Source organism: Danio rerio, chromosome 5 (assembly GCF_049306965.1).
Source record: "Danio rerio strain Tuebingen ecotype United States chromosome 5, GRCz12tu, whole genome shotgun sequence".
Taxonomy (NCBI): Eukaryota; Metazoa; Chordata; class Actinopteri; order Cypriniformes; family Danionidae; genus Danio; species Danio rerio.
Genome location: NC_133180.1, coordinates 13,904,410 through 13,925,610, shown reverse-complemented (window position 1 = coordinate 13,925,610; position 21,201 = coordinate 13,904,410). Strand labels below are relative to the sequence as shown.

The window sequence follows — 21,201 nt, the reverse complement described above, 5'->3', positions numbered from 1 at the left end:
GGGCGTGTCAGAACCATTTTTGCTAATTTACGGACAGGAAAATATATAATAAATATATACTGCTAATAATAATAACATTATACAAAAGCAAATTGTTATGAATGAACTGAAAAAGCCTCCCGAGATGAAGAAGACATAAAAGCAGTGATTTTTCATATTTATGTAGGCTAGAAAATAATATGTTTTGTAATATTTTAATCCTTTATATTTATATTCTATATCTATTCTTTCAATATCCTATACATATCCTTAATATTTAATTTTTTTAATATGTAAAGATATTTGCCTATTGCTCTCTTGTGCGTATTAAGCAGTGCGTAAGCGAGACGCAACTCTGCGCCGGAGTTTAGACCGGGTTTGTTTTGGTCTAATGAAAAATCTTTTATAGTTTCTCAAAATAGCGACGCGCCAGCAGTCCACCTCAGAACGCCTTCCTTTTTAGACCAGAATGCCTATGGGCGCACACATGAGCGCTAATGCATTTGCTATTTAAACAGAGTAGCACAACGCCTCAAAACGACTCTTGCGCAAAGCTGAAACTACCAAAAGACTATTGCGCCGCGTCTTGCGCCACACTGCGCCGGGTGTATGATAGGGCCCATAGTCTGTCACATCTCTTTTTCTATCCAGTTGAATCTGGCTCTATAATATTCAGGTCTGGCCCTCTGTGGAGGCCAGTTCATGACGGTCTGTGTTTCATTATGATTTCACTTTTTCATTTGTAGTTTGCTTGGAATCATTATCATGCTGAAAAATAACACCATTACCAAAGTGCTTTCTAGAAGAACAATATTCCCAAAATTATTCAGCTGTCTTTCACATAAACAACTTGACTAAAATAATTGCTCTAACCTGCATTTTCTGGTTCATTGAGTGTATTTTCTGATAAACTCCTGATTTTTTTATTTTTTTGTGAAATATCTCTTTAAGAGCTTCTTTTATAGGTTCATATTAACGATTTTCTAATCAATTCAATGGATCCTTGTTTAAAGAAGTTTTACTGGCCTCAAACTTGTAAACTATAGTACGTTGCTCTTAATTTTCTTCTAATTTACTGAGTTGTTTATGACTTCTAATCCTTGTCTTTGGTTTTAGTTTCCAGACTAAATACTTCCAGGGGAAATATGGGAATTTGGACTCTTCCTTGATCTCATTTGGCCCCTGTCAGACTCCCACATTGGGCTTTTGTGTCGAAAGGCATGACAAGATCCAGTCCTTCAAACCTGAAGCTTATTGGGTCGTACAAGCAAAGGTTGCAAATTTTGTTGACATAATATTTATTATACAGCTGAAGTAAGAATTATTAGCCCACATGTACATTTATTTCCCCAATTCCTGTTTAATGTAAAGAAGATTTTTTTCAACACATTTCTAAACATAGTAGTTGTAATAACTAATTTCTAATAATCTAATCATTTCTAATAATTTATTTTATCTTAGCCAGGATGACAGTACATAATATTTTACTTGATATTTTTCCAGATACTAGTATTCAGCTTAAAGTGAAATTTAAATGCTTAAATTGGTTAATTAGGCAAGTTAGGGTGGTTTGTTGTAAACAATAAAAAAAAAATATATATATTGCTTAAGCGGGCCAATAATATTGACCATAATATGGTTTGTAAAACTGCTTTTATTCTATCCAAAATAAAACAATAAGATTTACTCCAGAAGAAAAAATATTATAGGAGATACTTTGAAAGATGCCTTGCTCTGTTAAACTTCATTTAGGAAATAATTGAAAGAAAAATTCACAGGTGCATGGGCTTATCATTTTGACTTCAGCTGTTCATACAGCAATGCATACTTGTATTGTTGCATGTACATTTTTTTATTACTTAAATTTTTTGTCGCCAACAGGTTTTTAAAGGGAAGGACAGTCCGCTCACCTTGGACTGGGACCGTGTGCGAGTTTTTGACCGAGATATTGGTCAGATGTTTGTTAACATGGCAAAGACTGCCAAGGAGGCTAGAGTATGTATTTGTGTCTCCATTATTTCATTAATTAATTTTATTTTATTAGGGTTAATAAGCCAAAATGAATGTGGAAATGTAAATGCGTAAGCCCATTTTTCTTTATCACAGTAAGTTCATACCCAGTTTAGGCATAAACTGATTATCATAGCTAGATTTTTTTAATGTCCCGTATGTCTAATTTATCCCAGCATGTAAATCCATTAAAGGCTTAGTTTACCCCTATATCATAATACTGTTATTAATTACTCACCCTCATGTCGTTCCAATCGGCTGAGACCATCGTTCATCTTCTGAACACAATCAACGATAATTTAGATGAAATCTGAGAGCTCTCTTCATAGACAGTAAGGTTATCAGCTCCTTCAAATTCCAGAAAAGTTTGGAAATGCTTTTCGCTCATAAAAAATAAATGATGACTTATTTTAACAGTTCTATTATTCACTACTTCTCCTCAGTGTCAGTATAGGGTGCGCCTTTACGTATTATGCTTGGTTGTGCCTCTGATGTATAACCTTAGATGCATCTGTGTCTTGTTTTAAGCAGAGGAAGTTAGTGGGTAATCGTCACTGCATGGTGCTGGAGAACATGCGCAATATACTGACTCTAAGGAGTAGAAATGGTTAAGTAAAGTCACTATTTTAGTTTTATGTGCACACAGAACTATTCTTCTAGTTTTAAGCTTAAAGTGCCATTTATAAAAGTTTAACTAGGTTAATTAGGTTAACTAGGCAAGTAAGATTAATTAGGCTAGTCATTGAACAACAGTGGTTTGTTCTGTTGCCAATAGGGGTATATGCTGAAGGACTTTTAATTTTCAGTAACCCAGTTAAAGCTCTTCTGGTGAACTGTATGCCATTTCAAAATCGTCACGTTTAAGGTCTTTTTTTTCCTTTTTTTGCCGGCAGCTACCTCACTGCAACTCTCACATGGTTGCCCGTCTTTCGGATAAGACATTACACCCAGGGGTCGACTCTCTGTGGTCGTTAAAAATCCTAGAATGTCCTTCGAAAAAGAGTAGGGGTTTACCTCTGGCATCATGGCCTCCTAACCATCCCCATATGATTATTAGTTTTATTACTATATGGTGTGCGGTCTGGCGCAATATGGCTGCTGTCGTATCATCCAGATGGATGCTGCACACTGGTGGTGGATGAAGAGATTCCCCCCAATGTGTAAAGCGCTTTGAGTAACCAGAAAAGCGCTATATAAATGTAAAGAATTATTATTATTATTATTATTATTATTTAAGGATCACTGATCTTCACTGCCTGATTGATATACGATATCAAGTGGGTCTCCGATTGAGTTTAAAATATAAACATTTATTTTACTCCAGTATTTTCATTGCTTGCTTTTAAGCTGCTTTTAATCTTGTTTTACACTTGAACACCTAATGAATGCTTAAGTCTGTTTAACTGATTACATTTGAATTGCATTACAACATCGATGCTGTAAAAGGAACTGTATAAAATTGAAAAAAGTCACATTAAGCGCTCACCGGCAGTTTATCTGTAGGGGAAAAACTCTAGCTCTGCGTATACCCTATTGAAAAAATATAATTTCTTAATGAGGCTAATAATATTGACCTTAGCAGTTAAAAAAATATATATGTATTCCAACCAAACAAATAAAAAAGACTTTCTCTAGACAAAAAATATAATTGGAAAAATGTCCTTGGTCTCTTAAACTAAAGTTCCTGTAAGGCAAGCCATTTCACCCGGTGCCATCTTTGAAATGCTCTTGGCCCTTCTGTTTGAATGGGGAACATCAAATTCTCCAAAACTGTGTGCCAAGCTTACGATTAAATTTCATATAGAGTCACCAATAGAATTACACAACAACTGTCTCTTTAGTTTCAATTTTAAACATACGAATCAAACACAATTTGCAGACACTCAAGTCTGGTCTGAGCTCCTCCCCCAGAGAATCCGCAGTCTATAGCGATCACTGATTGGCTCCTGTACTAGAAGGCGGGGCTTCATTCGCCATACTGACGTTACACTTTTCCCTATTTAAGACTATACGAGTGACACGTCTTGTGTATCATATAGTCATTGGTGGTTTGATGGTTAAACATCACTTTGGAAATATTTAAAAAGGAATTAAATGAACTTTATTACTATTTATTTTTTTCTGTAATAATATTATTTATTTACTTATTTATTCAGTTTTTAATGATTCATTTAACGTGACAGTAATCATAAAGTTTTAAAGTAACTACAGGACAAAAACTGATTTGTTGATATCTTGTAAACACATGACTTGCATTGTTGAGGTATAGGTTTGCATATAAACTAGGTGAGCAGGTTATTTCAGTAAGCTGATTTTTAGTTATAAGTGTATTGTAAATGTGTTCAAGAATTGTAATTGTATGAATCTTTCCATGCAGGTTGACTCGGTGACTAAGAAAGAGAAAGCCAAGCAGAGACCTCTTGCACTGAACACAGTGGAGATGTTAAGAGTGGCCAGCTCTGCTTTGGGTGAGCAGCTTTTCTTCTGATATTTAAAGGTCCCGTAAAGTGCTTTAAAATGTGGATTTTTATTTGATGTTTGACATAATCTCAAAGCTGCTCCCCTTTATTAAAAGCAGCCAATAGTGTTTTGTTTTATCCTCGCTCCGCCAGTGAGAGTGGTTGAGCTCAGATGCATCAAGTGAAAACCAAATGAGAAGCTTTTTGAAGGGGGCAGGGGCATGTCTCATACTAGAGAGCATGTGATTGGTCAAGGTGTAAAGTATGAGGTGACCTGAATAAAACCGTTCACCCATTTAGAAAAAAGTGACAAACTGCAAGCTTTACATGTTTTTATCAGTTTTAGATCTTCTAAATGTGAATTTTGTCACTGTTTTGGAGCGCACTAGCTTATAGATATCCTAAAAACTAATAAAACTGATACTAACATCTAAAAAACTTTATTTTAATTTCATGAGACCTTTTAAGTCATTTCACAAATCAGAAAACCAAAAGAAATGGTGAAAAAATGCTTTATAAATACAGCTTAAAGGGTTATTTTCCACAAAAATGAAAGATTCTGCCTTTGTTTTCTCACCTTGATATTTCATCATGATATTTTTAAAATGTAATAATTTCTGCGTTTCTATTCCTCCATTGCAAGTCCATTGAAACATTAAAGGTCTCATGAAGTGCTTTGAACTGTGCCTTTTTTACTCATTCACATTTTACATTTACATTTAGTCATTTAGCAGATGCTTTTGCCCAAAGCGACTTACAATTGAGGAGGTATTCAGCGATTCAACAAGAGGCGGCAATACACACAAGTGCTAGTTATTCAAAGTCACTTGTTTGTGCTTAGAGAATTCAGTGCTAGAGTAGGAGTATTGCTATTGTTTTGGTTTAATTTACCAGGGTAAAGGTGCTCTCGGAAGAGATAGGTTTTTAATTGTCGTTTGAAGGTTACAAGTGTATCCGCAGTGGGAATGGGAAGATCATTCCACCAGCAGGGAACATTGAATGAAAATGTTTTGGAAAGTGACTTATAACCTCTCTGCCATGACATCACAAGGCAGTGCTCAGTGCCCAGCGCTCCCTGACAGGAGGCTCCTAGAGGAGATGTAGACTTTCAGGAGCAGGTGGAGGTAAGAGGGTGCAGCGCCAGTGGCTGTCCTGTAAGCAAGCATCAGTGATTTGATCCGAGCTTCAACCGGTAACCAATGCAGTGCAGCTTTGGACATAATCCCAACTGAAACATGAAGACTGGGCAGGACATATAACAACTCCTTTTTGAAAACAGCCAATAGCATTTTGTTATTATCACAGCTCTACCTGTAAGTGGTTGAGCTCATGCACATCAAATGAATATCAAACAAGAAGCCTCTTGAAAGGGGGGCGATGCATGTCAGATACTGGAGAGCATTTGATTGGTCAGAAGATTTGATGAGAAACTGAAGTATGAGCTGACAAACAAATTGATCCATTTAGTGGAGATGACACTGCAAGCTTTGGATTTTTATATTTTCTAAATATGAATTTCATCACTGCTTTGCAGCACACTAGCTTGTAGATAACTTTAAAACAAACATACTGATACTAACATCTAAAAACAACCTTATTTTAATTTTGGGACTTTATAAAGGTATTAAAAAATCCATATGAATTTGAAGGTTGTATCCTAGTTTTCAGAGGAAACACAATATCTGTGTATTGTCAGTGTTGTAAATTAATGAATCACAAATACTCAAATGACTGTAAAACAGTAGTTTTTCCTCCTAAACTGTAATTTACTGAGAGGTTTTAAAAATGTGTATTTTTACTTTTCCCTTGAGTAAATTTTTTTGTGCTGTATCTGTATTTTTACTTCAGTTTTTTCCTTCAAACTGCAGTCACTACTTTATTTTTTCTTGTCTATGGGGATTGGCTGTGTAGAAATATCAGTCCTGTGATTCCTATCCAATCAAATGGCACATAGAAAGTAACATCAAACTGTGCAGCAAACTGTGTGGAATCATAAAAAGTGTCCAAGATGTCTAAAATCTTTACATGCAATAACACCGAGACTGTTTAGACTGCATGTCACTGATGATAAAGATAAAGGATGTTTATGATATGATGACTGAAATCTCCAAATGGCCTTAAACAATAACTAAATACACTACAGAATGTTACGTTAACACATCGGTGCACAAACTGCATGTAAATGCATCAGCTTTTCACAGCGTAATACTCACTACTCTTGAGTACTTCTGAAAGGTCTACTTTTTACTCCTACTTTGAGTAATATTTACAACAGATACTTTTATTCTACTTGCACTACATTTTTGGGCGAGCAATGGTACTTTTACTCGAGTATGACTTTTCAGTACTCTTTCCCCCACTGTATATGGTGAACCGATTTAATTTAAGCTGATCAATCATACTTGCTTGAAGCTTGAGAACAACCTTTGTTGGTTCTTACTGAAACTCTAATGTGGTTTTTATTATTACTCGTGCTGCTCAATATTTATTGTGGTACAGTTTTTAAAAGGGCATTTCATTGCTAATGAATATACAATTTGGTCTGTGTATTTTTTAGGAATGGGTCCCCAGCATACCATGCAGATAGCTGAGCGTCTCTACACACAGGGTTACATCAGCTACCCTCGCACAGAGACCACACATTATCCTGAAAACTTCGACCTGAAGGGCACCCTCAAACAGCAGGCCAACAGCACCTTCTGGGGTGAAACGGTGAGCGATATTGTCTTTTAATTATTTTTTTATTTTCTTTATACCCATTGTCTTGTGTCAGTTAAAAACTCATGGTGTAAATAAGGGATTGGTTTTAGTGTTGCACAATATATAGGTGGTGATATTGGTTTTGGCTGCTTAGTGCTATCAGTGGAGATTAAATAACAAATGAAAATAAGAAAATACATGATTGGCTGATAAATTCTGGATAATTTCAGCCAGTTTGCTGCTGGTTGGTGTCTTTCATGTTTTCCTGTTGCATGCAGATGTACACTCTAAAAGAGTTTTACACATTAAGAGGACTTTATAATTGCAATTTGTAAATGATTTTGGGAACAGAAAGATGCATCCTTGCCATTTTCTTGTTTTTATCCCTCTATTTAGTATTATAATTTAAATAAACTAAAATGAGTTAATGTTATTGTATTTTTTTAAATAATATTATTGTATTATCTGTTTGTTTTTTAAGTATAGTTTATTTATTGTTTTATATGACATTTTTTATTACATTATATCTTTTATAATATTGTTTACATGTTTATTATATTATATTATATAATATTTTGTTTAGTTTTTTTATTCTATTCTGTTTGATCTATTATTTAGTGTTTAATCCTTTAATGTCATTTTTGTGACGTGATTAATCTTCTGAAAATTGTTTCTGTGTGTGTTTTTGTTCGCAGGTAAAAGCACTGCTCTCTGAGGGAATAAACAGGCCTAGGAAAGGAGCAGATGCTGGAGACCACCCGCCAATCACTCCAATGAGAGCCGCTTCTGAGAGTGAACTGGGTGCGACTGTCAGACTTCCTCATTTCATATTTACACTTCTGTTATTGAAAGGTTGAGAAATATTAAGGAGCACACCAAGGTCAATATGATTTAATATACAGTAGTCAACTTTTGAAGTGAATCAAATTGTCCTTGTACAAGAACGGGTGTTGTTTAATATTTTAGTACAGCTTTGATGAAAGATGATCATCCACTTCAAATGTTGACTGCTGTACATTTCAGGACAACGTTCATGATTCAGTTTTGAAATACTGAATGAAAGGGGGAGAAATATAGACTTAATTTTATATTTATTCATCTGTTTTTAATCTAGTGAAACTTGTAACATACAGTCTGTACGTCAAGGTTAAAAAACTGGGGTCAGCATTTATTAATACAATTACTACTTTTTTTTTAAACTCCAACATTTAATGCAGTTTATTCAGCTATTTAAATTACCACAATAAACTAATTAAAAGTGCCATTTATAACTTTGCAAAATACTAAATGCTGTTCTTTTTTGAAGATCCCTAGAAATTATAGTTTTCCACTACAATATCAAACGGCTTGAGTAGCGGATGCTAACAAATAGCCACAGCCATATCATACTGCAGCCCAAGACCGGTTACTCACTGAAGCTAAGCAAAGCTGAGCCTGGTCATTACCTGGATGGGAGACAAAACAGAGAAATAAACAGTAATTTAATGCCCTGCTACATATGTTGTTCATAATTTCATATACACATTACCACAATTTGTTTATATAAACATTATAAATGAGGAGAACTTCTCCTGAATCCCCGGTTCTGAATGCAGACACTATTTATACCAACTATTAACCCTGCCGGTAATCTGTATGATTTTTAACATAGGTGAACACAGCAGCACAGATAGCGATGTGTCTGAATGGTAACGAACACAACTGATATAAGTCAAAGTTCGCCATTCTCCTTTTCTCGTACTGCTCTCCCGACAAAAATGCTTGCTGCAAACCAACAGCTTTACTGTATCGGCCCTGTCAGCATCTCGGGGAAAAACATGCAACAAACCCTGTGAATCATGGAAGCAAACACATACGTCCTGTTCTGTGCATTAACACATTCTCACCCAGACATTGGGTCTCACAGCTTGGCAGGTCTGCCTTGCCTTCGAAAAGCACATGCTCTCATGAATAATTAACAAGCTGGGTCTTCTCATTGGATAAGAAAGCTCTGCTATAAATAATAAGGAGAAATCGACATGTCATCACTTCACTTGCAGTTTTGCACTACGTCACCATTTTGACCCCGCCCCAAAAATGATTTTAAACCTGGAAGAAGAAATTATCTGACAAAAGCTCCAAATTATACAGTTTTCATCATAATTAAAGCTAACAGGTGCCAACATCGTCTTAACTGATGCTCAACACACACAAAACTGTTAAAATCTCAAAAAAGTACTGCAGGCTGTCCTGAACCTTTAAAGCTGCTTTTGACAACGTGTCTAGCAGGAGAATCAAACCTTTTCTGATCTGAACTCCATTATAATAAGATCTATAAAACAACAGAGCTGTAAAACACATCTGTCTTTATGTCTGTGCAGGCAGTGATGGCTGGCGTCTGTATGATTACATCACACGGCACTTCATAGCGACGGTGAGCCCCGACTGCAAATACCTGCAGACCACCATTTCCTTCAGCATCGCCACAGAGGGCTTCACATGCAGCGGGAAGACGCTCATCTCTGCTGGTCTGTGCATTTTTTTTTTGTCTTTCCTTATTTTAAAAACATATTCCAGTGGAGACCCTGTGCAGGCTTCCCACACTTATTGAAAGAACCACTTGGGTGTGAGTAAATAATAAGGAAATGTTCATTTTTGCTTGAACTATACCTTTATTATTTCTCTCAGGTTACACGGAGGTGATGCCCTGGCAGGGTATTGCGCAGGAGGAGGCCTTGCCGGTGTGTGAGCGAGGAGACATGTTTACTGTGGACGAGATTAAACTGCTGGAGAAACAGACCAATCCCCCGGATTACCTGACTGAAGCCGAACTCATCACACTCATGGAGAAACACGGCATCGGTATGACCATTCATGCGCACATCTGAAACCGATCGTCTTGGCAACAAGTTCACAAGAAGAGAACTAATTTAGACATGTGAAGCCGCACATTTATCCAATATGCACTTCTGATATTAGTATTTCACATCATCTTGGTCTGTTTATGCCAAACGAACATCATAGTTGTTTCTTAAACACTGCAAATTTAATTACAGTATCACAGTATTCGCATCACAGTTATTTGACTCATTCCAGAATTGAGGGTACAAGGATTTTTCCATTCATTGTCACCTATACTTGAATGATTTACAACTAGGGATGTAACAATATTGTTAATACCGTCATACCGCAATAGTAATTTTTTTCAATATTACCGTAGGTGCATGACTCAATATAACTATAGTTCTGAGATAAGTTTGCTTAGGCAAAAGAAGCGAACGGGAGGTAGCGGAAACTACAATTCCCATCAGCCTAGGCGTGGCCATCATCCTTTGCGGTCTGTTGTCACTACAGATCCAGTAATGCGGAAATGGAGTGTGCTGCTAGTAGCGGGGAAGAAAAAGAGCTGGAAATGATCGAACCTAAAGCCGGTTTTAAATCGGATGTGTGGAAGCATTTCGGTTTCTTTATAAAAAGATATGAAAAAGGGGAAAAGGTGACAGACAAAGAAAAAAACAGTATGCAGGCACTGCCAGACTTTGGTGAAATATAAGTCGGGGAATATGACTAAAAACAGTCATGGGGACTGCAGAACACAGCACACTTGTTAGATTGATGCAGACATTGACTTGTACCGCAAAGAGACCTCTATCTCAATCATGGCTTGTCCTCTAAAGTGGTTGGAAAGACAATGCACAATATTACCCACTGCTGTCAACCTTGGCTAAATCATATTTCTCTGTCCCAGAAACCTTAGTCCCAAATGAGAGGGGTTTTTTTCTGTTGCTGGGGACATGCCCAGAGATCCCAGCTTTTACCAGATTATAGTTATATGATCATTTTCCTTAAAAAACCCATCTCTATCTAAGTGAGTGAGTGATTAAATGTTGAATGTGATGAGTTTTCAACAATACTAAATTGAAACTTTATTTTTTTTTTATATGTTTAATAGTTTTTTGTTATTAAAATTGAAAAATTGAAGTTCCTGTTTTGAAATTTACAGATGGATGGCTAATTTGTATGTCATTGATATGTTCAGTGCTAAGGTAAATAAGCACTTTTGGCACTTTTTTCGAGTCTTTTCATTAGTTTTGTTTTTCCTGTAAATTATTCAATAAATACCGTACCGTGCCATTCATACCGAGGTTTTATCGTACCGTGAAATTCTGATACCGTTACATCCCTATTTACAACTAATGAATGATTTACAGTAATCTGAATCTGATAGAAATGTAAAGAAATGCAAAATGCTTATATGGGATGGGGAACGTTTGATTCTGGGACTATTTGTTGTATAACGTCTTGTTAAAGTTTTTGAACTATTAATAAAGCTGACCGTAATAGAGTTGACATTTTCCACCATGTTGTGCTTTAGCTCAAGATGCTAACTTTGCACCAGATAGCTCATTTTTATTTTATTTTTTTTAACTAAATGAGAAATTCTGGGTAATTTTACTATAGCAGATATAACAAAAAACTAATTTAAGATTTATTTGTGTATCCAAAACATTTTGTAGAAATAATTCAAAGAGATTTCCCAGAAATGGGTTATGACTGGAAGAGCATCCGCTGCGTAAAACATATGCTGGATAAGTTGCCGGTTCATTCCGCTGTGGCCACCTTAGGTTAATAAAGGAACTAAGTCGAAAAGAAAATGAATGAATGAATAAATTGAGAGAGAATAATGGCATCTCAAATCCAGAGTTTCCCGTCAGAGGAAGTGACATCACTATGGAGCAAGTGACATCTCTATAAGCATAGAGCAGTGGTGGGCAAACGTTTTAGACCTGAGGGCCCCATCAAGTTTAGCAAACCAAGTGAACGGCCACATGTCACATTCATAAAAATCCCTTTTATTTATAGAATATAGAATATACTTATAAGATATTTTAAAATAAGATAATTTATGGACTGCTTCTAATGTTTCTTCTCCAGGCACTGATGCCAGCATCCCCGTCCACATAAACAACATCTGCCAGAGGAACTATGTGACGGTTGAAAGTGGACGCAAACTCAAACCCACCAACCTGGGGATAGTTCTGGTTCACGGTTACTATAAGATTGGTAAGAGCAAACATTGGAAACGCAAGCATTTTATTAATTTGTTGTAGTGTCTGCAAGCTACGCAGCTTAGTAGTTGCAATTCTAGCCTTTGCTGAACTGAATCTGTAATATCATCACCTTAGAATTATAAGGTTCTATATGACATTTTTGTCAAAATTGAGTTATTAACATATTCTTATTAAATAACAATTTGTTTACTTTATGGGATTTTTTTATAAGTTATTTACATTTTAAGACTTTTAATTTAAAAAACAAATGTTAAACACATACTGTTTAAACTTTAAAGCTCAATGTCTCAAAATCATTCAGAATGCAGAGAGAACCTTTATAATTCCAAGGTGAAGATATGTGTACAGTAAGTGGGCTAAATAAATATGTACATGCTTGGGTTGTCACGATATTGGGAATCAGTACCAGTCGATACTGAAATCTTTAAAACGTCCATTTCCGGCTAATATTTGAGCGCTGTTGAGCTCGTTCTTAAACACTGCTGATTTGCCATTGTGTTCACTTGCTCAACAGAAATGACTGTGATTGGCCATGAAGGTCATCAGTTCACCAAACTTACTGCTGTTTACTGAGTGTGAGCGCAGATGCTGGGACACTGGAGCATTTCAAAGTCACATCGATCAGCTGGTGTGTTTATAAGCTGACAAATCGCGGCTTTAAATTGCTGTTTAAGAACATGCTCAAAAGTTAGCGGGATGTTTTTAAAACTTCATTATCAATTGGTATCGAATTCCAGTACAGCGACAACCCTAGTACAAGCTAATCTTTTCTCATTTTTGCTCATCTGTGTGTGTGTTTTAGATGCAGATCTTGTTCTGCCCACAATCCGTAGCGCTGTTGAAAAGCAGCTGACCCTGATAGCTTTAGGAAAAGCAAACTTCCAGCAGGTCTTACAGCACACACTGGACATCTTCAAGAGGAAGTTTCACTACTTTGTGGACTCAATCGCAGGTAAAGTACCACAAACAGTTTAGGTCAGAATTATTGGCCCTCCTGAGTCATTAGCCCCCCTGTATATTTTTTCCCTAATTTCTGTTTAACGAAGAGGAGATTTTTTTCAACACATTTCTAAACATAATAGTTTTAATAACTCATTTTTAATAACTGATTTATTTTATCTTTGCCATGATGACAGAAAATAATATTTTACTAGATCTCTCAAGATACTAGTATTCAGCTTAAAGTGCAGTTTAAAGGCTTAACTAGGTTAATTAGGCAAGTTAGGGTAATTAGGTAACTTATTGTATAATGGTGGTCTGTTCTGTCAACTATTGATAAATATATTGCTTAAGGAGGCTATTAATATTAAAAGATAAATTAAATAATAAAAATTAAAAGCTGCTTTTATTCTAGCCAAAATAAAATAAATAAGACTTACTCCAGAAAAAAAAATATATTATCGGAAATACTGTGAAAAATTCCTTGCTCTGTTAAACATCATTTGGGAAATATTTGAAATCCGATTCATTTTGACTTCAACTGTACCTTTATAAAGTTATTTTTTGTAGAATATTTAAGTCAAATGTAGAATGATCAGATAGAAACTTCACAAAAAAACGTCACAAAAAAATTATTTGTCTTCTAATCCAAATATCTCTAAATTCTTAAATCAAGAAGCATTTTTTAAACAAGTAAAAAATGTTGTTGTCAATATTAAGTGAGTTTTTCTTTAAAACAAGCAAAATAATTTACTAAAGGGGTAAGTAAAACATTATTATTTCAGACTGAAAATAACTTGCATCACTAGCAGATCATTTATTTTAACGCAATTATTTTAACTTATTACTTTCTATTTTTATTTACTTATATACTTTAGCAGAAAATCTAAATATAAAAATGTTAGCTTTTTTTCAATGAGCAGAATATCACTTCAGATGTACTTTTGTTCCACCTTTGCAGTATACAATTGTCAGCAGAGACTTTAAGCAGTAATCATTCATTAATCAGCCTGATCTTATGAGGAGACGTAACTATTTTACATTTTGTCAGTTTAATGATTAATTCGTACGAATTCATGTGAGTTCAGTTGTACAAAAGTGTACGATTTTAAAAAGGAGGCTTGGCTACAAACCCCGCCCTTAAACCCAAGTTACTGTCATTGAGGATAAGCAAATCGTACTAAAGTGTATGAATGAGATTCAAACGAATTAGCCACTAAATCAAAAAGTTACGATTTGCTGTGAGATTGTGTTGCCATTAATGTGTCATTAATTTTGTTTAGTAAGCTATTGTAAATGTTTGAACAGGTATGGATGAGCTGATGGAGGTGTCCTTCTCCCCAATCGCCGCTACTGGAAAACCTCTTTCTCGCTGCGGCAAGTGCCATCGCTTCATGAAGTACATCCAGGTCTGTCATATTGCTCTAAACCTCTATAAACGCAGGCTTTCTTTATCAGTCAATGTTACTTTATATCATTATTACAATATTACTGTATTTTTAAAAGGATGTGGTAGCGTATAATGTTTATCAGTTACAAATTTCGGGGCGACACTGTGGCTCAGTGGTTAGCACTGTCGCCTCGCAGCAAGAAGGTCGCTGGTTCGAGTCCCGGCTGGGCCAGTTGGTATTTTTGTGTGCAGTTTGCGTGTTCTCCCCGTGTTAGTGTGGGTTTCCTGCAGGTGCTCCGGTTTCCCCCACAGTCCAAAGACGTGCGCTATAGGTGAATTGGATGACCTAAATTGACCGTACTGAATGAGTGAATGTGAGTGTATGGATGGAATAGTTGTTTCCAGTTATTTGTTTCCAGTGATTTTTTGTTCTCTTGAATACAAAAGAAGATGTTTATTCAAAACATTCTTCAGAATTTCTTTTTTGTGTGTTAAACAGAAGAAAGAAACTTCATGGTGAAAATCATTTGTGTTGCCTAATATTTTTGTAAAAATGCATACTTTTAGTATTACAATTATTGACATCATTATATTTTCTTTATACCTTCATAAATAGAAAGTTACAAATTACATTTGATATGTATATATTTATTAACATTATAAATCTCATTTCTGTCACTTTTAATGAATAAACTACATTCTTACTAAATAAATAGTTATTTTTAAAATAAAACTTACTGACCCTAAAATTTTGACCTCTGTATTTTATTCCATAATAATTTGATGTTGATTATTAACAATGAGAAAACCAGCCAAATGTTTTGATGAGTCATTGATGAGTATGAATAAGCATCTACATTTATACAATAACTTTGATCCTAATTAGCATCGGTAGGGTCACATTTCTGTAAATGACGTGGATTACATCTGCATTTTTGGCTTTTAGTCAGACTTTTATCTCTTGTTCCCTCCACCTGTACTTGCGCACCTGAAAATGACCTTCAGCGTGGATGCTTTTTACCTAAATGGATAAATTAATTATCAATGCAACTCAGCACTCAGGCTATTGGTCTGATGTTCTTGTCTAATGGGCTACAATGTCCACTGCTTGCATGAGTGCTAATTTTCTCCATCCTAGCCTGACGTTCAGTACATTTGCCTTTAAAATAAGGCTGCACAATATTGGAAAAAAAATGATAATTCGGTATTTAATCTTTCTGCAATAAATATAGCGATATCAGTCAATGGGGAAATTAAAATAATCTTATTTACACTTTGAAATGTAGATATTTTAGACTAGAAGCAAGACAAAAATTCTAAGTAAGAATGAGGAAACTTGGTTTTGCAAAAGTCGTATAAATAATGAAATACAAATAATCTTTCTTACACCCCCAAACATCAGAACTTTTTTATTCCAAATGTTATAAATTCTCTTGAAATGCTTAGTCACAGGGTTTAAAAACACAAGTGTTAAACTTTCACACTATTATGGTTAAACTGCTGGCTCCGGGTCAACTTTAATTAAGGGTGCTTTCACACTGGCACTTTTGGTCCGCACCCGGGTTCGTTTGACGTCATAGTACGGTACGTTTAGCTAGTGTAAACGTGTCTTCTGAACTCGGGTGTGCACCTGTGAACTGTACCCGAGTCCACCTGAAAGAGGTGGACACCGGTTCATGCGAACTCGGATACGGGTTACTTCAGATGTGAATCCAATCATACCAAATAACAGAAGTGAACCGTCAACTGTACAACAAACTATCGTTTTCATAACGTTCGTTAGTGTATGTGTGTGTCATGTTTCGTACCTTTATGACATGCGCAGGACTGAGCCAGAGCAAACACAGTGATCACAGTGATGTCTGCTTGTCTCCTCCAAAAACAGTTCTGAATGATTATAAAATTTTTGTGGCAGATGGACGCGAGTCGCTTTCTGTATGTCCAAAACCAAAAGCTTCAATAAAAGTAGAATGACTGCAATATGCGGAAGTCTTTCCATTTTGGCGCTTGCTTTCGTGACCGCCACCTAGCAACAGCTGTAAACAAAACAGACGCTTGATGACGCAAGCGTACCAGGGGTCAGAAGGAAAAAGACAGTGTGAACACAAACCAACCGAGGAGGTGGCAAGGGGAGGCAATCAAACTTGAGTACGGTCCAGGCAAATGAACCAAGTGTGAAAGCACCCTAAGAATCAACATTGTCTATCATGCGATGTGACTATTGTGGATGCGCACATTGTGATATCGATGGTGAAACAATATATTGTGCAGCCCTACTTTAAAACATGCATCATTCATTCAATCATTTATTTTCTTTTCGGCTTTGTTCCTTTATTTATCAGGGCTCACCACAGCGGAATGAACCGTCAACTTATCCAGCATATATTTTATGCAGCGGATGCTCTTCCAGCTGCAACCCATCACTGGGAAACCAGACACTCTCATTCACACACATACACTACGGCCAATTTAGCTTACCCAATTCACCTATAGCGCATGTCCTTGGACTGTGGGGCAAACCGGAGCACCCGGAGGAAACCCACACAAACATGGGGTGAACATGCAAACTCCACACGGAAATGCCAATTGACCCGGCTGAGGCTTGAACCAGCGACCTTCTATTTATGTGGATATAAAATTATTACTCATATTAACATGAATATTCATAATATGATTGAAAAACCTGAGAAATGAGAACTGTCAAACTTTACATGCTAACAAACACAGCAAAAACAACTATAAAAGACTGACCCAAACAATACCCCGGACCACTTTTTACTGCTCAGTCTTAAAGGTTTGAGAAATGTAAAGTAAATCATTGTTTTTCGTAATCCTCCTCAGGCTAAACCCAGTCGTCTGCACTGCTCTCACTGTGACGAGACCTACAGTTTACCACAGAACGGAGCCATTAAGCTCTACAAAGAGCTGAAGTGTCCTCTGGATGAGTTTGAGCTGGTTCTCTGGACTTCAGGCTCTCGTGGGAAAAGTTATCCTGTGTGTCCGTACTGCTTCAGCAACCCTCCGTTCAGAGACATGAAGAAAGGTGAGAGAGACTAGAAAGCGTTTATTTTGATTGTTTTATTGTGCCTTGAACAACATTTAGATTTTTATATAAAGTAATAAGGGCTTTATATTTATATATATATATATATATATATATATATATATATATATATATATATATTTGTTGAAGTGAGAATTATTAGCCCCCCTAAATTATTAGTTTCCTGTTTGTTTGTTTTCTACAATTTCTGTTTAATGGAGAGCAGATTTTTTCAGCACATTTCTTAACATAATAGTTTTAATAACTGATTTCTAATGACTGATTTATTGTATATTTGTCATGATGACAGTTAATAATATTTGACTAGATATTTTTTAAGACACTTCTATAGAGCTAAAAGTGACATTTAAAGGCTCTGTAAAATGTGATGAAAAGAAATCTTCTCTTCGTTAAACAGAAATTGGGGAAAAAATAAACAGAGCGGCGAATAATTTATATTATAATTTATTATAGGGGCTTTATATATAAAACTATATATATATATATATATATTTTTTTTTGTGCTCAGCATATTTGAGTTCACCTTATATTTATCCATTTCTCAGTAAATATAGTTTAATAGAGTTAATAGAAATTAAAAGATAATACAATTAAATTCAAGCAAAATATTGCAAAAATATTTTACAACCTACAAAATTTCAACTAAATTTTTTTTTCTTTTTTGCTTTACTTGATTTTTCCCTTTTTTTTAAACTTGTGTTTAATATTTTTTTTAACATATTCATTTAGTTGTTCTAGTTTTTGGACCGTTATTGTGAGTTATTTTGTTAGATAAGCTCCACATTTGGCTTCAGTACTCACTAATTTAATGCATTTGCACAAATATAATATTGTTCAGCTCCTATTAAATATGAGTTTAAAAGAGAGATTTGTGAGGGGTGTGTGTGTGTGTGCATGTGTGTGTGTGCGTGTGTGTGTGTGCGTGTGTGTGTGTGTGTGTGTGTGTGTGTGTGTGTGTGTGTGTGTGTGTGTGTGTGCGTGCGTGCGTGTGCGTGCGTGCGTGTGTGCGTGCTGTGCGCGCATGTGTGTGTGTGTGTGGAGAGAGATATAGACAGATATGGTGACCCCAAAGTTGAACAGCTATTAAAAAAAGGTGTTTGTCATATATACATAAAATACATAGAATAGAAAAGAAATAAGCTTTGTAGAAATTACATTTTCTACTAATATTATATATTTATAGGGGGGTGGGCTGACAAAATTAATATGTTAGATTTCATTTTATGAGTACTTTAAAAACACAAATCATCTCTTGTTATGTGTCTCTGGTCAGGCATGGGCTGTAATGAATGCACTCACCCGTCCTGTCAGCACTCGCTCAACTCTCTGGGCATTGGTCAGTGTGTTGAATGTGAGACCGGCGTATTGGTGTTTGATCCCACCTCGGGCCCAAAGTGGCGCATGGCCTGCAACAAATGCAACGTGGTGGTCCATTTCTTCGAGCAGGCCCATAAAGTGCAGGTGTCCCAGGACAGCTGTGACTCCTGCGAAGCCTCTCTGGTCATCGTGGACTTTAATAAGACGCGCTCGCCGCTGCCTGATGGGGAGACACAACACACTGGCTGCGTGTTCTGCGATTCTGCATTTCAGGATCTGGTGGAGCTGAAACACGCCACCATGCGACACCCCATGCACCGGGCTGGGGGAGCCCGCAGAGGGAGAGGGAAGGGCCGAGGGAGGAGGCCCATGGGGAGAGGAAATCCCAAAAAGCCCAAAGATAAAATGGCAGCCCTGGCAGCGTATTTCGTATAGGACGATTTGTTTGTTAAAAGCGTAGTTCACTCAAAACTGAAGATTCTGCCATCATTTACTCACCCTTCACTTCACACATCTGGTTCTGTTAAACACAAAAGAAGATACTTTGAAGAATGTTGGAAACTGGTAACTATTGACATACATAATATTTTTTTCTTATGGGCGTTAGTGGTTAACGTTTTTTAACATTCTTTTAAATATCTACTTTTGTGTTCTACTGAACACTAAAGAAGATATTTCAAAAAATGCTGGAAACCAGTAACCATTGACAACTATTGTATTTTTTCCCTATGGGTGTCAATAGTTACCATTTTTTTTTAACATTCCCAAAAATATCTTCTTTTGTGTTCTGTTGGTCACAAGAAGATATTTTGAAAAATGTTGGAAACCGGTAACCATAGTATTTTTCCCCCTATGGGTGTCAATGGTTACCATTTTCATAACATTCTTCAAAATAAATTCTTTCGTGGACTGTTGGACACAAAAAAAGATATTTCGAAAAATGTTGAAACCAGTAACCATTCATATCCGTAGTATTTTTTTCACTGATCTATTTGAACCTTGGGTTCTGTTGAACACAAAATAAGATATTTTATAAAATGTTGTAAACTGGTAACCATTAGACACCCATAGTACTTTTCCCTCTATGGGTGTCAATAGTTACCGTTTTCCAACATTCTTTAAATTTCTACTTTTGTGTTCTACTGAACACTAAAGAAGATATTTCAAAAAATGCTGGAAACCAGTAACCATTAACGACTATTGTATTTTTTCCCTATGAGTGTTAACGGTTACCATTTTCTAACATTCTTAAAAATACCTTCTTTTGTGTTTTGGTAGACACTAAACAAGATGTTTTGAAAAATGCAGCAAACCAGTAACCATTGACATCCACAGAGTTTTCTTTTCTTATGGGTGTCAATGGTTGCTGTTTTTTAACATTCTTCAAAATATTTTCTTTTGTGTTCTCAACACAAGAAAAAGCTATTTTGAATAATGTTGGAAACCGGTAATCATAGTATTTTTATGGTTGCCATTTTCTAATGCTTTCAAAATATTTTCTTTAGGCTGCATGTCCATTGAAGCATTTTTTCCTTGAGCTGAATGTTACAACATATATATTAGTGATATATATATATATATATATATATATATATATATATATATATATATATATATATATATATATATATATTTTTTTTTTTTTTTTTTTTTTTTTTTTTTGAGTGTACGTCTTACAATGAGCGCTGACCACCCAACTTTTTTTTCAAGCTGTAGGAAGTTGAAAAACAGCACCCAACAGTGTCACATTTGAGCTAGCTGTCCAATCAATTTTATCCAATCCTGTAACCACTGACATCCATATTTTTTCCACTATGGGTTTCAATTGTTACTGTTTTCTAACATTCTTCAAAATATCTTCTTTAATGTTCAACAGAAAAAAAAGAAACTCATAAAAGATCGGAACCACTTGAGGGAGGGTAAATAGTGAGTAAATTATCATTTTTGGGTAAACTAATCATTTAACTTCTCTTCTAGGAACAAATCTGAGTCTCTAAATGTAAACTAAAAACATAAAGATGCCAATAAACGTTTAGTTTGACTGTGTCTGTGCTTTTGTATGTATATATTGTGGCTTGTGTTAAGAAACCTTCTGTTTAGTTTTGATCAGATTTTTGACACTTTTAGGCTGTGAAAGAACTGAAATCTTCCAGCACACTGATGTAGAACTGTAACTTCAGCTGTACGATTATCTGGGAAAAAATGCACACCTTAGAATGTTCATCAACCAATCAGGATCAAGCATTCAACAGTCAAAATAAATAAATACATTGTGCATTCCAGAAAAGCAGC

At 35.7% G+C, this 21,201-nt stretch overlaps 1 protein-coding gene across 2 annotated transcripts in view; it reads left to right on the top strand.

The window, feature by feature from the left end:
• Positions 1–20,955, top strand: part of top3b (DNA topoisomerase III beta) — a 37,289-nt gene extending 16,334 nt beyond the window's left edge. Inside the window, exons 7-19 of one of the 2 annotated variants that reach the window (XR_012406746.1) lie at positions 1,096–1,252; positions 1,861–1,974; positions 4,367–4,457; positions 7,006–7,160; positions 7,844–7,949; positions 9,509–9,655; positions 9,816–9,989; positions 12,063–12,191; positions 13,002–13,151; positions 14,447–14,547; positions 17,370–17,571; positions 18,866–19,485; positions 20,706–20,955. Coding sequence is in view for 1 of the 2 variants with exons in the window: in XM_003198603.7 (XP_003198651.2) it covers positions 1,096–1,252; positions 1,861–1,974; positions 4,367–4,457; positions 7,006–7,160; positions 7,844–7,949; positions 9,509–9,655; positions 9,816–9,989; positions 12,063–12,191; positions 13,002–13,151; positions 14,447–14,547; positions 17,370–17,571; positions 18,866–19,344 (2,005 nt within the window). In the remaining variant the exon portion in view is untranslated. Of the gene's footprint in view, positions 1–1,095; positions 1,253–1,860; positions 1,975–4,366; positions 4,458–7,005; positions 7,161–7,843; positions 7,950–9,508; positions 9,656–9,815; positions 9,990–12,062; positions 12,192–13,001; positions 13,152–14,446; positions 14,548–17,369; positions 17,572–18,865 lie in introns of both variants that reach the window. The other variant, XM_003198603.7, reaches the window with a different exon arrangement.
• The last annotated feature ends 246 nt before the right edge of the window (positions 20,956–21,201 follow it).